The sequence below is a fragment of the Rutidosis leptorrhynchoides genome, chromosome 9 (genome assembly GCF_046630445.1).
Source record: "Rutidosis leptorrhynchoides isolate AG116_Rl617_1_P2 chromosome 9, CSIRO_AGI_Rlap_v1, whole genome shotgun sequence".
Classification (NCBI taxonomy): domain Eukaryota; kingdom Viridiplantae; phylum Streptophyta; class Magnoliopsida; order Asterales; family Asteraceae; genus Rutidosis; species Rutidosis leptorrhynchoides.
In genome coordinates, this window is record NC_092341.1 from 56905644 (window position 1) to 56921709 (window position 16066).

The window sequence follows — 16066 nt, forward strand, 5'->3', positions numbered from 1 at the left end:
AAATACTAAAATGGGGTTATTGGATTTTGTACCATAATTTGGTTTTGGACAAAAGACCGACACTTGTGAACATTGGACTATGGACTATTAATAGATGGGGGGGTATTGTCTAGTCGAATGACAATTTGTTAGAATCTGTCAAACCTACCTTCAAATTAGTTAATCTAATAATTATTAAATGATTATGCATGTCATATTTACTGACGTTTATACGACATCTTTTACAAATCATTTAATTTAATCAATTGGATTGGGTAATTTATTATTCATTATGGCCAAGTGAATAAATTAATGTATCATGGAATAATTATAACAGGGGTGGATTACATACAAGGGTAATTGGTGTAATTGTTAACAAAGTATTAAAACCTTGGATTATACGCAGTCGATAACCTGGTGTAATCATTAAACAAAGTATTAAAACCTTGTTACAGTTCGAATCCCTAATTAGTTGGAATATTTGACTTCAGGAATAAGGTTAATTTGATGAGCATTTTATAATTATGACCGATGAACTATTATGGACAAAAACCAGATAGGTATCAAATAAACCAGGACAAAGGACAATTAACCCAGAGAAATAAATTAAAATCAACACGTCAAACATCATGGTTACGGAAGTTTAAATAAGCATAATTGTGTTATTTTATATCTCATCATACTTTTATTTACTGTCATTTTATTTACTGTCATTTTAATATTGTTATTTATTTTATGCATTTTAATTATTGTCATTTATCTTTACGCTTAAAATATAAAATCGACAAACCGGTCATTAAACGGTAAACCCCCCTTTTATAATATATATATATATATATATATATATATATATATATATATTTTGTACAATACAGTTTTATAAAAATATTGTACGTATCACCAGCCCCCTTTGGAACGAACCGGACTTACTAAAAACTACACTACTCTACAATTAGGTACACTGCCTATAGTGTTGTAGCAAGGTTTAGGTATATCCCGTAAATAAATAAATAAAACTTGTGTAATTTCGTCGTATTTCGTAATAAACAATAATAGTATTTCGTAAGAAAAATCTAAAAGGCTCTTGGAAAAATTCTGATCGGGGCGACACACGTTCATGTACATTAGGCTATGGAAGTTCAAATTGTGATGACTTTCGATGTGACCGGGAAATAGGTCGTGTATCTGGAAAAAGTTGAGATGTTAATAAACATGCCCGGCAGAGCCGCATTAAAAGTTACATGTGTGATGAATGAGTAGAATGGACAAATCGATTAAAGAGATGATTGTTAGAGATAATCGGATTATGGGTGCACACCAAAAGTGCCACATTGAAAATCAAAAGAAACTAATATATGCATATAAGTACTTGAAAATCTCCATCTATCACCACTTGACTTTAGACTATTAGAGAACTCATGAACTTATATGTAGAACATGTCATTGGGCTATAAGCAGTCACGTTGGTAAATAATGTCACGTCAATATTCAATTGTTAAATGCGTGTTTTTTCTAATGATGTCAATAAATTCGTGTAAGTATAAATATGGTAAATAACACAAATTCATAAACTCAAGTAATCAACAAAATGGTCATTCAAGTACCATCAGGAGTGACTCTCTTCTAATACATATGTTAAAACACTAAACGCATTCGTGTCTAGTCTAAATAATGTTTCGTTAATTACTCATGTATGCGTTGGATGCTAAAATATACACACGCTTCGATATTTTAACCAAAGGGCGGGAATTACCTCATTAAGCGAGTTGAATCTATGCCATGAAGAAATCAAGAAAAGATGCTTACTTATTTGGTAAAGGCCGCATGTGTTTTAGTATAAATTAAACATAACAAGAAAACCTAACATACATGTATGTTTAACAAGTTGTTGCAGGTGTTCTAATTCAAAAAAGAACCAAGGAAACGGTTATACTTAGGGATAGCAATGGATCGGATATGGATCGGGTGAGACCGTATCCATATCCATATCCATTTAGTTTTTGTTCATCCATATCCATATCCATATCCATATCCATTTAATTTTTTTCATCCATCCATATCCATATCCAATGGATTAAGCGGGTTAATGGATATCCAATGGATATTTAAAAAAGTGTTATAAATTTCCGAATATGTTATATAAATAAAAACATATTATATCAAACATATATATAACGTGTAATCTTTGTCGAAGATACAACACAGTTCGTGAAATATACTATTTAACATAAACTATGACAAACTAAACGTGTAGTTTGTATATTTATTTGCTAAGATATGGGTGTTTTATTGTAATATATGGGTGATGGTAAATGCATACATAGTTTATTCATTATATGGTTCGAAGCAAAATGTATGGGTGACGGTAAATGCATATGTAATAGTAAATGTGTTTGCATATATCTATATTTATGTATTTATATATGTATTTCGGGTGGTAATGGATATATCCGTGGATGATATTTTTCATCCATATTCATATCCATATCCATTTAGTTTCATCCATATCCGTATCCATATCCATTTAGATTATCCATATCCATCACGAACCGGGTGGATCGGATGGATATCCATTGGATCGGGTGACCATTGCCATCCCTAGTTATACTTGAATTCGAACGACTATCTTTGAATCAAACGGCTATATTCAAATTCAAACAACTATATGTGTCTGAACACCGCATCATGATCAACAAGACGGCTAAGCCAAGCATCAATCATTTACATTCTATCAAGCATATCTCTCGACTATAAAAGCAAGACTCATTCGAAGCTGGAAGAATTGAACCTCGCCGATCAAGAATTTAAATACCAATGATCCACCTAGCCTTAATTCAAATATTCAAGAAGGTGATCATCGAGGAAAAGAGATTCTATTTTTATATAGGATTAATTGTAACTTAAGAGCGTAATATTTATCCTTTGGGAGTTTAACATCCTTCTCAACTATTATAAATCTTTGTGTTTGTGTTTTGTTACATTATCGTTGCAATAACAAGTAACAAACATAATCGCTTACGCGTTAAAACTTACATATAGATTTTAAAATCTAGAAAGATTGATTTTTTGTTAACAACAATTGATTAAGAGTTATTCGTCCCCCTTCTAATTCTTACAGATCCTACAGAAACTAGAGAAAGGCTACATTTAAAAGTCAATGGCCCAGAAAAAACAGAAACACAATAAACATAAACAACGAACAACCATCCAGACAGACCAGTATACTCTGAAATGTGTTGTACGATATCTTGTTATAATCTTAACACACACACACACACACACATATACATACATACATATATATATATATATATATACATATATATATATATATATATATAATATATATATACATATATATATATATATAATATATATATATATATATATATATATATATGTATATATATATATGTATATATATATATGTATATATATATATGTATATATATATATATATTGAACGTATCTAATGAGAACTTAATTGTGAATGAGAACCCCGAGAACTTGAAATCGAACAAAAAACATACAAAGGTGAACAATTTTATAGTATAGTCTAACAATTTTGAAATGCATATAAAATCACGTTACATTCTACAAAATCATGGAGTCGAACAATATTGACCAATTCGAACAATTTTGTTGTGTGTTCGAACAATTTTATATTCTACATTTTCTCGTTCTACGATTTTCTAAATTCAAACTACTTGAAGTGTATTCGAACAAAAAATCTACACTGTGTTCGAACAATTTGTGTTCAACACTTTGTTCTACATTTCTTTTGTTCGAACAAAAATCTACCAATTTGAACAAAAAATGCTCAATTCGAAAAAAATCTCCGTTCTACAATTCTTGAAGTTTAACAATTTTGACTGAATTCGAACAAAAATCAAAATTTTTGTATGCCGTTACTTCTCAGGGTTCATGAGATGTTTGGTTCTCACGGGATCCTTAATATATATATATATATATATATATATATATATATATATATATATATATATATATATATATATATATATATATATATATATATGGGGGAGTTTCAATACAGAACCAAAAAGTTACAGAACTAACTAATGTGTACATATTTACACTTGTGCACAATGGTGCACATTGAAAAAGTTTTGTATTTGTGCCCAAAAATACACTTGTGCACAATGGCTCACCTTAAAAAAATTCTGTATCGAACTTTTGGCTATATAAATATATATAAACAACTTTTAGAGGTACAAACTGAATAAGCAAAATCATTTATTTTTTGTTTTTTTTTTTAAGATTCATAAATCTGTATCAAAATGTTCTCCTAATCTTTATAAGCCAGAAACATTCGAAATCGTTCAAAAATCAGTGATGAATGATAATAATCGTGATGAATGATTAATCTACCATTCATCAAAAAGAGTAATGAATGGTAAAATAATCATTCACCACTCATTTGATGAATTATTAATTTGATCATTCATCACGATTATTATCATTCATCACCAAATTTTTAACGATTAAAATTTTTATTTTATAATTTTACGTTTTCTTCTATTTGCATATTAAACGACCCTAAAAAGATGATTTTTTATATAAAAAAAATGAAATTTTGTTTAGCCGGTTTGTACTATTTTATGCTTATCCATGAATCTCGCCTCTATATATATTTGTGTGCTTGTGTGTGTGGTGTGTGTTTAAACTGCTTGATGGATCTAACATGTTTGATTTGCCAATATGTTTAGCCCCAGTACATATGTGTTTTCTATAGTACTAGATTTGTGGTTTTAAATCGCCTCACTTTACTAACAACATACTCCAAGTCTTCCGTTTTCGCAAAAATAAATAAATAAAAATAAAAAATCTCCGGATCATGTTTTGGGCAAAACTAGAAAAGTTGCCCGCGCGATGCCGCGGTGATTTTCAGGTTACATAATCATAGTTAACGTAGCGTTATGTATTTACTGAAATAAAAACATTTTACTACGGGTATTTTTGGATACACGTCGTTAGTACCTAGTATACCTAATGACACATGCATTTTTAACGTCAGGAAGATTATGTAGAAAATGGAAACATAATTGATATGACGTAGGTAGTTTGGGTTGTTTACTATAAGTGTATGTATATGTATTGAAGATAGCCCGAGGTGTTTAGCGTTTTTTGAAAAGTGTCCGTTTCGCGTATAGTTAGTCCCTTGGGTTTGTCAGATTTTTTCGAGTTGAACGGTGGTCTCGGAAAAATTTAAGTCGAACCGAGCGAGAAGATAGGGTCCGTTATAAATTTGGGTGTAATTAGTTTCTTTTATTTTAATAAAATTATATTATATATGTACACTTTCAACCCGTGAAAAAGTGTAAACTTGAGGAGCCGTTGTGTAAATTGAGCCGAAGTTGAGGGACCGATTGTAGTGTGAACGCAAACTCAAAACGGCAATCCGAAATAACTGAAACGAAAAAATCCGGGTGTGTTTTAGTATTCAGGTATAATATAATATAATATAATATAATATAATATAATATAATATAATATAATATAATATAATATAATATAATATAATACGTAAATAATAAATATAACTAGTGGTCAATGCCCGTGCGTTGCACGTGGTATGTTTAATGGAGGGCATGTCGGTTGACGGTAACGGTGTCTTTCAAAGATGTGCAATAGGTACAAAGTGATTGTGGGCAACGATATGCCGAAAATATTTGTGTTTATTGATTTTTTCCTTAAGTGTCACATACTAATGCAGAATGGAGTAAATGTATATGTCAACAATTACAAACAACGTGTATGCGAAAATAAAGCTATTAGCCATGATACAGGGGCGATTCAAGAGACTCTAAAAGTGTAATTCAACATGCAGCATAGTATTGAGAAGAAATCTGGTTACGTAATCACAGCAGACCTGATGAGCCACAGAAATGTTGCTGGAACATGTTTTGTATTGTGTAAGGTGACCTCCTGGACGAAAGAGGCCTGGATCCCTGTACAAATAAATGGTCAATTGTATCACTTCCAGGCGTGTGTTAAAAGGATATACAATGACGATAACCAATAAATAAATTTAAGGCTGAATAACGATTAAAATGGCAGGCTACAATTTGACTGAGTTGAGCAGCGTAAATGGAATATAAATTGACAACTTTAGGAAAAAATAAAAGCACAATTAGCGTAAACAGTAATGACAACAGCAGGCTGTACACATTACCTGATGAGATGTAAGCTATCGAGTTATCCGGCACAGACTATGTAAGTATGCAAGTGTTAGATTTTCCAACCGGATTCGCTGTAGCTTTCCCTTGCAAAATCAAGTATGTGTTTATGAATATATCATACCAAAGAGAAAGGTCATGTTAATTGATTGCTCATAAGGGATCTACAGCGTGGACAAATTATTTATAGGTCGAGTAAGGAATGAAAATAGAATTCATTTAGGAAATACAATCAGGACTGGAAAAGAAAATAATGAAAAAGGTGTATAAAAAAGAAGTTTTGGGGGTTTAAAAAATAATAATAATGAAGAGTCACCCCCCTAAAGTAGGGAAACATTTAAACAAAAAAATAGTGAATTAATAGGTAAATATTTATTTGAAAAATTCTACACCGAGATCTTTCTAAATGGAGTTAATGGGATCACACAGAATTGATGAGGAATCCAAAAGCTAACCTAAATAAGAGCAGCTGATTTCGTTGAGAATGCAAGGACATACAAAGTGTAGAATACTGTGGGGCCCAGATATGACTGTGACCTGAGAAATAGGGTGTATGTTAGGGCCGGGTATAAAAATGCGTTTGGAATAAATAGGTAATAGAAGCAGGCACAATGACAGGGTAAAGACAGGGCAAACCTTTAGGTATTTGGTTGAAGGTTGTGGAAGGTTTCCTTGTAAACAACGTTTCTTGTGTGATTAGGAAGTCGTCCTTCATTATCGCCAACCATGACTATTTTTAGACCATCGGGGTTAGTGACTCTTGATAGGGTGACATATAGTTGTCCGTGGCTGAAAACTGGCCTGGGTAAGTAGATGCCGACAATATCGAGTGATTGGCCCTGGCTCTTGTTAATCGTCATCGCATAGCATGGCCTAACAGGAAATTGAATGCGTTGCATAACAAAAGGCCACTTTGTTTGGGCGGAAGTTAGAACAATTCGGTGTATAATGACCATATCACCTACATGGGAACCGGTAATGATGCACGCTTGAATAATGAATTTTTGAAAGTCTGTAATGATTAGACGGGTCCCGTTACACAGCCCGGCGCTGGGATATAAATTTCGCAACAACATGATTGGCTGACCTATCTTCAGTTTCAGCTTGTGTGGAGGTACCCCGGGGAAGTTTAATTTATTTAAATATTCTACCGGATATGCACTGTGCTGATCGTATGCGTCGGTTGAGCCTTTGCATATTTCATCCGAGCTTTTGTATATCATAGTTTGGCCTTCTAGCTTCTTGAACATATGTTTGTTTATCTGGTCTGCGTCATCGTTGTGTGGTGTTAAAATTTCCCTTTCACGCAAGTAGTCTTCGTTTTTATACCTTCGAAGAAAATCAGGGAAAATGGTATCAATAACCGCGTCAATTGGAGGTTTCTCCGATTTTACTATGAATTGTTCTAGAATTTCTATCCATGTCGGTTCCTCTTCTCCATCTTTACAAACAGCTGCAGCTCGACCATCTCCAATATCTAGAACCCATCTATTGAATTCCTGTTTTCGAGGGTCAACGTGACCATCGGTTGTGTATTCATTGACCCGCATAATGCGGGAGAGGGTGTGAAGCTGACAGTGTTGCCACAAATCAGATCGGTTGATGCAAGCTTGAACAACTTCTTGTCTTTTTCCTTTTGGTATTATGGGCAATATTTGTCTGAAATTACCCCCCAGTAGAATAGGTACTCCGCCAAATAGCTTGCCTCTGTTTATCTCATCCTTAGCCCCCAAAATATCCCTTAGGGTTTTGTCTAAATCTTCAAATGCAAACCTCTGAGTCATGGGGGCTTCGTCCCAAATGATTAATCGGACCTGTTGCATCAGTTCTGCAAGATGGGTTTTTTGCTTTATACCACATGTGCTGTTCTCCATAAGGTCAAGAGGGATGACGAATCTACTGTGCGCAGTTCGACCTCCCGGCAAAAGTAGTGAAGCGATACCTGCATATATAGAATGTTATTTTTTGCGCAAGTGGTAAAATGCGTTTGTTTTTTTGGTTGTTAGTGATAGGCAGTCCTAAAATGTAACAAAAGTATCTACGTTGGTAAATGTTAGTGAGTCGTTTGTTGATTATTTATGCATCCTTTTTTAGCCAAATGAAGAGATTTTCGGGAAAACAGGGGAAAGCTATGAAAATCTTATATCTGCTGTGTTTTTTAATAATGAAATAAAATGTACGTGCAAAGGAAAATAGTAACATAAAATAATTATGTTACTATTAAAAATAGATTCAACGTAAAAATGGGTAAAGTTGAAGAGAGTTACAGGAGGAGAAGATGAATGATATTGATGACTCTTTGTTAGAAATTAATTGAGTATAAATGGAAATTACCTGACGATGCCACTGCTAGGGCTATCAATTTTTTGGACCTTAGCTTTGCAAGAATTGTCCTGTGCACAAAAGTTTTTCCGGTACCTCCGGGACCATATAAGAAAAAAAAAACCCCGCTTGTTGTGTTACCGCTGAATCACGTCATTGTAAACGTTAAGTTGCTCTGGGTTGAGGGACACGTGGAGGTTTTAATGTTCAGCCTGCAATTCTGCTAGATTGTAGTTCAATTCTTCGCGAATTAGACGATTCTCGAGTTGTGGTAAGAGTGTAGAGTCAGGCTGTGGTAGATTAGGGAAATCTCCTAACGATTTACCATTTTTGTTCAAGATATTTTGAATTTCCAACAAACAATAATTTCTAAGTTGAGCCTCACTCAACGTCAAATCAGGGAAGTTGTATAGTTTGCGTTTCTTGTGGAGGATATCTTCGGCCAAAGATTCCCAATTTGCTTCCCAAAGGTTGAGTGGTTTAGTCACGTTGCAAAAAAGTAGAATTGTGACAAACAAATCCCGCAGTTGTGCACCGCATGCCCATAACCTAGCTTCAGTTATAGCTTCTGTCCACTCTCTATCATCATTGATCAACCCAGAGGCGAAACATGCATCTTTAAATGTGGGATGTAGGATGCCATCGACTGTACGTATTTCTTCATAGGTTTGGGGGCCTTTTACTTTATTTAACAGCAACCTCAAATAATAACGTTCTCCAGATGCTGGGTGCGAGTACACGATACAGCCAATGCATGTTCTCTGTTTTCGACGTGTCCAGGTTTTGGCATCCTGATTCCAAACATAATACTTAGGGATTTTTGCATAAGTGAGGCTTCGAGCAGCGGGGTCTCGTTTGTTAAGTTCAAGCCAGTCGGTGAACATGGTTTCCTTGATACTCTCTCTATGCAACAGTGCGGGGAGATTCTGTGAATCATGTAGTGTGATTGTATGGTGATTTGGTAGATGGTATGATAGCTTTATAACCGATAGCTTAGAGAAGTGAATGTCGAACGAAAACATTCTCCAAACTGCTTCACACGGAGATAGATATCGACAGTCTAAATAATTTTTGATTTCATCCACCTCAGTAACCACTTCTGAAGTGGAGGTGTTTACTGGGGCTAGGTTTTCTTCAATTACTACAGTTGCCCGATCAGGGCCTTTGTTTAAGTATTTAAATAAGTACTTAATGGCCCGTGATCGATTACACCACTCCACATTTATATGTGCATTGTATTTGAGAAGGAGATACCTATTGTAAGGTACGGCGAAACTGTTGTCAAGGGTGCCCTTTCCTTTACTGACTTTTAGGCCATTGTTTCGACGACGATAGTGTGCATATCCTTCTTCGTCTATTGTTGTTTCTGCGTTGTATGGTTTCGGGAAATGCTTAGAACACCTTTTATCAATAATGCAAGGGGCGTCCAGGATATTCCCACCGCACGGGCCATGAAGCATGTACTCAGTCACGGCTCTGAAAGCGGTTGGATCTTCTGTTTCAGATGGTATTTCAGCAGATATGATATCATCAATCTCTTTCGGTGTTTTACACTTAAAGTCTGGTGTAAGCCAAAACAACATATGTACATGGGGAAACCCACGTTTTTGAAATTCGATTATATAGATGCCTGCAAAAGAAGGTTAAAAATGGTTAGTCTGCGGGTGTCACATGTAGTGACCCGAACTTTTCCATGTTTATATATATTAATTGAGATTGATATTTACATGATTAAATGTTTCTAACATGTTAAGCAATCAAACTTGTTAAGACTTGATTAATTGAAATAGGTTTCATATAGACAATTGACCACCCAAGTTGACCGGTGATTCACGAACATTAAAACTTGTAAAAACTATACGATGACATATATATAGTTATATATATAGTTAACATGATTTTATTATAAGTATGTATCTCATTAGGTATTTTAACAATGAGTTATATACATAAAAATGAGACTATTAATTTAAGAAACTCGAAAACGATATATATAACGATTATCGTTATAACAACGTCTTACTAGGTACATATGAATCATATTAAGATATTGATACACTTGGTTAATTATGTTAAATGATAAGTAAATATATTATTAAGTGTATTAACAATGAAATACATATGTAAAAATAAGACTACTAACTTAATGATTTTGAAAAGAGACATATATGTAACGATTATCGTTGTAACGACATTTAACTGTATATATATCATACTAAGTTATATTATATATCATAATATCATGATAATATAACAATTTAACATCTCATTTGTTATAATAAACAATGGGTTAACAACATTCAACAAGATCGTTAACCTAAAGGTTTCAAAACAACATTTACATGTAACGACTAACGATGACTTAACGACTCAGTTAAAATGTATATACATGTAGTGTTTTAATATGTATTCATACACTTTTGAAAGACTTCAAGACACTTATCAAAATACTTCTACTTAACAAAAATGCTTACAATTACATCCTCGTTCAGTTTCATCAACAATTCTACTCGTATGCACCCGTATTCGTACTCGCACAATACACAGCTTTTAGATGTATGTACTATTGGTATATACACTCCAATGATCAGCTCTTAGCAGCCCATGTGAGTCAGCTAACACATGTGGGAACCATCATTTGGCAACTAGCATGAAATATCTCATAAAATTACAAAAATATGAGTAATCATTCATGACTTATTTACATGAAAACAAAATTACATATCCTTTATATCTAATCCATACACCAACGACCAAAAACACCTACAAACACTTTCATTCTTCAATTTTCTTCATCTAATTGATCTCTCTCAAGTTCTATCTTCAAGTTCTAAGTGTTCTTCATAAATTCTACAAGTTCTAGTTACATAAAATCAAGAATACTTTAAAGTTTGCTAGCTCACTTCCAATCTTTTAAGGTGATCATCCAACCTCAAGAAATCTTTGTTTCTTACAGTAGGTTATCATTCTAATACAAGGTAATAATCATATTCAAACTTTAATTCAATTTCTATAACTATAACAATCTTATTTCAAGTGGAAATTTTACTTGAAATTGTTTTCGTGTCATGATTCTGCTTCAAGAACTTTCAAGCCATCCAAGGATCCTTTGAAGCTAGATCTATTTTTCTCATTTCCAGTAGGTTTATCCAAGGAACTTGAGGTAGTAATGATGTTCATAACATCATTCGATTCATACATATAAAGCTATCTTATTCGAAGGTTTAAACTTGTAATCTCTAGAACATAGTTTAGTTAATTCTAAACTTGTTCTCAAAAAAAAGTTAATCCTTCTAACTTGACTTTTAAAATCAACTAAACATATGTTATATATCTATATGATATGCTAACTTAATGATTTAAAACCTGGAAACACGAAAAACACCGTAAAACCGGATTTACGCCGTCGTAGTAACACCGCGGGCTGTTTTGGGTTAGTTAATTAAAAACTATGATAAACTTTGATTTAAAAGTTGTTATTCTGGGGAAATGATTTTTATTATGAACATGAAACTATATCCAAAAATTATGGTTAAACTCAAAGTGGAAGTATGTTTTCTAAAATGGTCATCTAGACGTCGTTCTTTTGACTGAAATGACTACCTTTACAAAAATGACTTGTAACTTATTTTTCTGACTATAAACCTATACTTTTTCTATTTAGATTCATAAAATAGAGTTCAATATGAAACCATAGCAATTTGATTCACTCAAAACGGATTTAAAATGAAGAAGTTATGGGTAAAACAAGATTGGATAATTTTTCTCATTTTAGCTACGTGAAAATTGGTAACAAATATATTCCAACCATAACTTAATCAACTTGTATTGTATATTATATAATCTTGAGATACCATAGACACGTATACAATGTTTCGACCTATCATGTCGACACATCTATATATATTTCGGAACAACCATAGACACTCTATATGTGAATGTTGGAGTTAGCTATACAGGGTTGAGGTTGATTCCAAAATATATATAGTTTGAGTTGTGATCAATACTGAGATACGTATACACTGGGTCGTGGATTGATTCAAGATAATATTTATCGATTTATTTCTGTACATCTAACTGTGGACAACTAGTTGTAGGTTACTAACGAGGACAGCTGACTTAATAAACTAAAAACATCAAAATATATTAAAAGTGTTGTAAATATATTTTGAACATACTTTGATATATATGTATATATTGTTATAGGTTCGTGAATCAACCAGTGGCCAAGTCTTACTTCCCGACGAAGTAAAAATCTGTGAAAGTGAGTTATAGTCCCACTTTTAAAATCTAATATTTTTGGGATGAGAATACATGCAGGTTTTATAAATGATTTACAAAATAGACACAAGTACGTGAAACTACATTCTATGGTTGAATTATCGAAATCGAATATGCCCTTTTTTTTAAGTCTGGTAATCTAAGAATTAGGGAACAGACACCCTAATTGACGCGAATCCTAAAGATAGATCTATTGGGCCTAACAAACCCCATCCAAAGTACCGGATGCTTTAGTACTTCGAAATTTATATCATATCCGAAGGGTGTCCCGGAATGATGGGGATATTCTTATATATGCATCTTGTTAATGTCGGTTACCAGGTGTTCACCATATGAATGATTTTTATCTCTATGTATGGGATGTGTATTGAAATATGAAATCTTGTGGTCTATTGTTACGATTTGATATATATAAGTTAAACCTATAACTCACCAACATTTTTGTTGACGTTTAAAGCATTTTTATTCTCAGGTGAATACTAAGAGCTTCCACTGTTGCATACTAAAATAAGGACAAGATTTGGAGTCCATGTTTGTATGATATTGTGTAAAAACTGCATTCAAGAAACTGATTTCGATGTAACATATTTGTATTGTAAACCATTATGTAATGGTCGTGTGTAAACAGGATACTTTAGATTATCATTATTTGATAATCTACGTAAAGCTTTTTAAACCTTTATTTATGAAATAAAGGTTATGGTTTGTTTTAAAAATGAATGCAGTCTTTGAAAAACATCTCATATAGAGGTCAAAACCTCGCAAAGAAATCAATTAATATGGAACGTTTTTAATCAATAAGAACGGGACATTTCATCACATACGGAATGGGTGAAATGTGCTGACTTTAACAGTTGGAAGTTTGTCACGTGGGCAGGCGGAAATATTGGCCTGTTAGGGTTTTTTTTTTTAAAAATCGGATGGCGGGGTAAAAAATAAGAAATGGACACCCTAAATCAAACCGCCGGGTCTGAGAAAGAGAGCGGGGGGTAACAGGGCCTGGAACCGGGTCCAACAGGACGGCCTATATTATTTTGAATTTTATCTGGACGGGGTAATGTGTCAGAATATAAGAAAGAGTAATAAAAGGGGAAAATAATAGAAACTTTGAGTAACTGTTAAAATAAGGCATGTGAAAATTGTTGGATGCAACGGGTTTCGACCCGGTCAAACCTGTTGGTCCGGGTTTGACTGACGTACAAACCGGGGAGGAGGCCGACCACATCTGTGCCAGTCAGTTAAATGCAGTTTAGCGGCCATCAGGGAACGATTTCAAGCCATATCATTTTTGGAGGGCAAGCCAACCCGGCCCGGCCGGTTACTTACTATTTAAGCATATTTAGTGAAAACGCACTTTTTTGTTTGTTAATACAGGGACGACAGTAAAAATAAAAGATAGGGTGGCTAATAAATAAGATGGGAAAAACTAATGGTGTGTGTGTCAAAAAGACGGGTGATGTAATACCTGCTTCACATGTGCCAAACACATGAGCTTTCATGATATCAGCCATCATGGCATCCAACTTTTGTTTGAACAACCTTGCAAAAATCTCTGGCCTATCAGGGGCCCGCTGACCTTCAATATATGAAAGCATCTCTTCTATTTCGGGCCATCTCGGATTTGAAGTAAAGGTGATGAACAAATCAGGATTATCAAATTCGCGACACAAATCCATTGCATCCTAGTAGCTTTGCACCATATAGCGCGGGCTTCCGGTACGTGAGGATGGAAGAATAATTCGTTTACCAATTGCGCTAGCTCGGGTGTCGCCTCGCGTGACAGCGTCGCACACGTTATTGTAGAGGTCGATGCGGAGCTCATTCTGGTGGTTCCTTAGCCACTTAAGTCTTTGTTCTTCAACGGCTGTGTAAGCGTCAACTAAATATTGTTGGAATAACCTTCCGCCTCTAAGTATAGTTGTTCCTTCATTTTCCCGTTGTTGAATCCGATAACAATAGAATTCTCGCATTGTAACATAACCTCTGTTAGTTTTCCTTCTGCCACTATTACTATGATATGGTATTTCTTCGTGGTATCCCGTTTCTCCGTAGGGAAATAGCAAAGGATATTGCAATGCCATGTACAGTTGGTGAAGCTCTGTGGTGGTGAATTTTTTTGTTTTTAACAATAATATCCCGAGCAGTTGTGCAGTGGCCAAAGTCACTCGTTACCAATGCTGCGACCTCAGCTACGTTCGGAGCGTTATACTGTCGTGTATTTGTAGTTCTAGAAAGCAAACGCAGCTGAAAGTTTGATGTCATATTGTTAGCCGCCCAATCTCGGGCCATACGGAAGGCCTGCGCAACCGCTCTGAATTCATTTAACATGTTAATGAGATTGTTGGGGATGTTTTCATCTAACTTCTGGCTTGATGTCGACCCCATGAAAGCAGACATACGATTTCTGGCCTCATTTTGTGTGTCGAAAAAGTATAGTTGCGCATACCTTGGAGCGCCCCTTTCTTCCAGTAATAGGGACCCAATTTTATGGTATGTTTGGCCACTAATGCGAAATGTGTAAGGCCCGCGCCCACGGTTAATTGAGTGGTCAATTCTGGCCCCGAAAGATGTGAATGCGAACATGCTGTTGTAGATCCTGATTTGCTCTCGAAATTTGGCCGTTGAGTGGTCAGCATAGTTGAGCAATGTATTCAAGACCAAAGGAGGGTCTTTAAGCTTTGGTAGAAGGACCTTTCCATTCTGGCAACAGAGGGAGAAGGTTGGGGTGGTGGTTTTTTTTGGGTTTGTCACTTCTTTCCTCATACCACATTCTTGAGTGGCAAAACATGCACGTGTAGGCAGGGGAGCCGTGGTTATGGTAAGATACGGCGGAACCTGAAAAAGTAAGTAATGTAGTTAGTATTTATCTATGGCTGCATGTAGATGGAATATGAACAATGTCAATGGTTGGCACGCTGCTCGAAAGGGAAGTAGATGACCTGAAGAATTAGAAGCCTTTTTTCTAATGGAGTTTGTTGGTGTCTGCAAGCCTGCCCGCCTCACACCTGCATTTGTTAAATAAGTGTTACTTTTTTATTTATCTTTATTTTACTTTACCTATAAAAACTCTTGCATAATAAGCTAAATTTATATGTCACTCATTATATTAGTGGCATTCTTTAAGTTTCCCTTATACATATACACAGCAAAACATAATAATAATAAAAATAGTAACAAAAAAATCCATCTCCCTAAGCATATTCATAATTATATTTATGAATTATAGTTACAATAATGTTCTTGGGCCTATTGAAAATGATGGCCCTTGAGCAAGCATATAGTGACAT

The 16066-nt window shown here is 34.4% G+C and overlaps 2 protein-coding genes across 2 annotated transcripts; both read right to left on the bottom strand.

Moving 5' to 3' along the window:
- Positions 1-6814: 6814 nt before the first annotated feature.
- LOC139868068 (uncharacterized) lies at positions 6815-8655 on the bottom strand. The gene is made up of 3 exons (XM_071856406.1): positions 8651-8655; positions 8511-8569; positions 6815-8118 (listed from the first exon to the last, which is right to left on the bottom strand). The coding sequence occupies exons 1-3, from the start codon at positions 8653-8655 to the stop codon at positions 6815-6817; spliced, it is 1368 nt and encodes a 455-aa protein (XP_071712507.1).
- A 43-nt stretch (positions 8656-8698) lies between these two features.
- On the bottom strand, positions 8699-14455 carry LOC139868069 (uncharacterized). The gene is made up of 2 exons (XM_071856407.1): positions 14245-14455; positions 8699-10128 (listed from the first exon to the last, which is right to left on the bottom strand). The coding sequence occupies exons 1-2, from the start codon at positions 14453-14455 to the stop codon at positions 8699-8701; spliced, it is 1641 nt and encodes a 546-aa protein (XP_071712508.1).
- Positions 14456-16066: the final 1611 nt, after the last annotated feature.

Coding starts and splice junctions, on each gene's coding strand:
- LOC139868069 (XM_071856407.1), bottom strand. CDS start 14,455: ATGGATTTGTGTCGCGAATTTGATAATCCTGATTTGTTCATCACCTTT. Junction 10,129..14,244: donor GTTTGGCACATGTGAAGCAG/GTATTACATCAC, acceptor CTTCTTTTGCAG/GCATCTATATAATCGAATTT.
- LOC139868068 (XM_071856406.1), bottom strand. Junction 8,119..8,510: donor CCTAGCAGTGGCATCGTCAG/GTAATTTCCATT, acceptor CTATATATGCAG/GTATCGCTTCACTACTTTTG.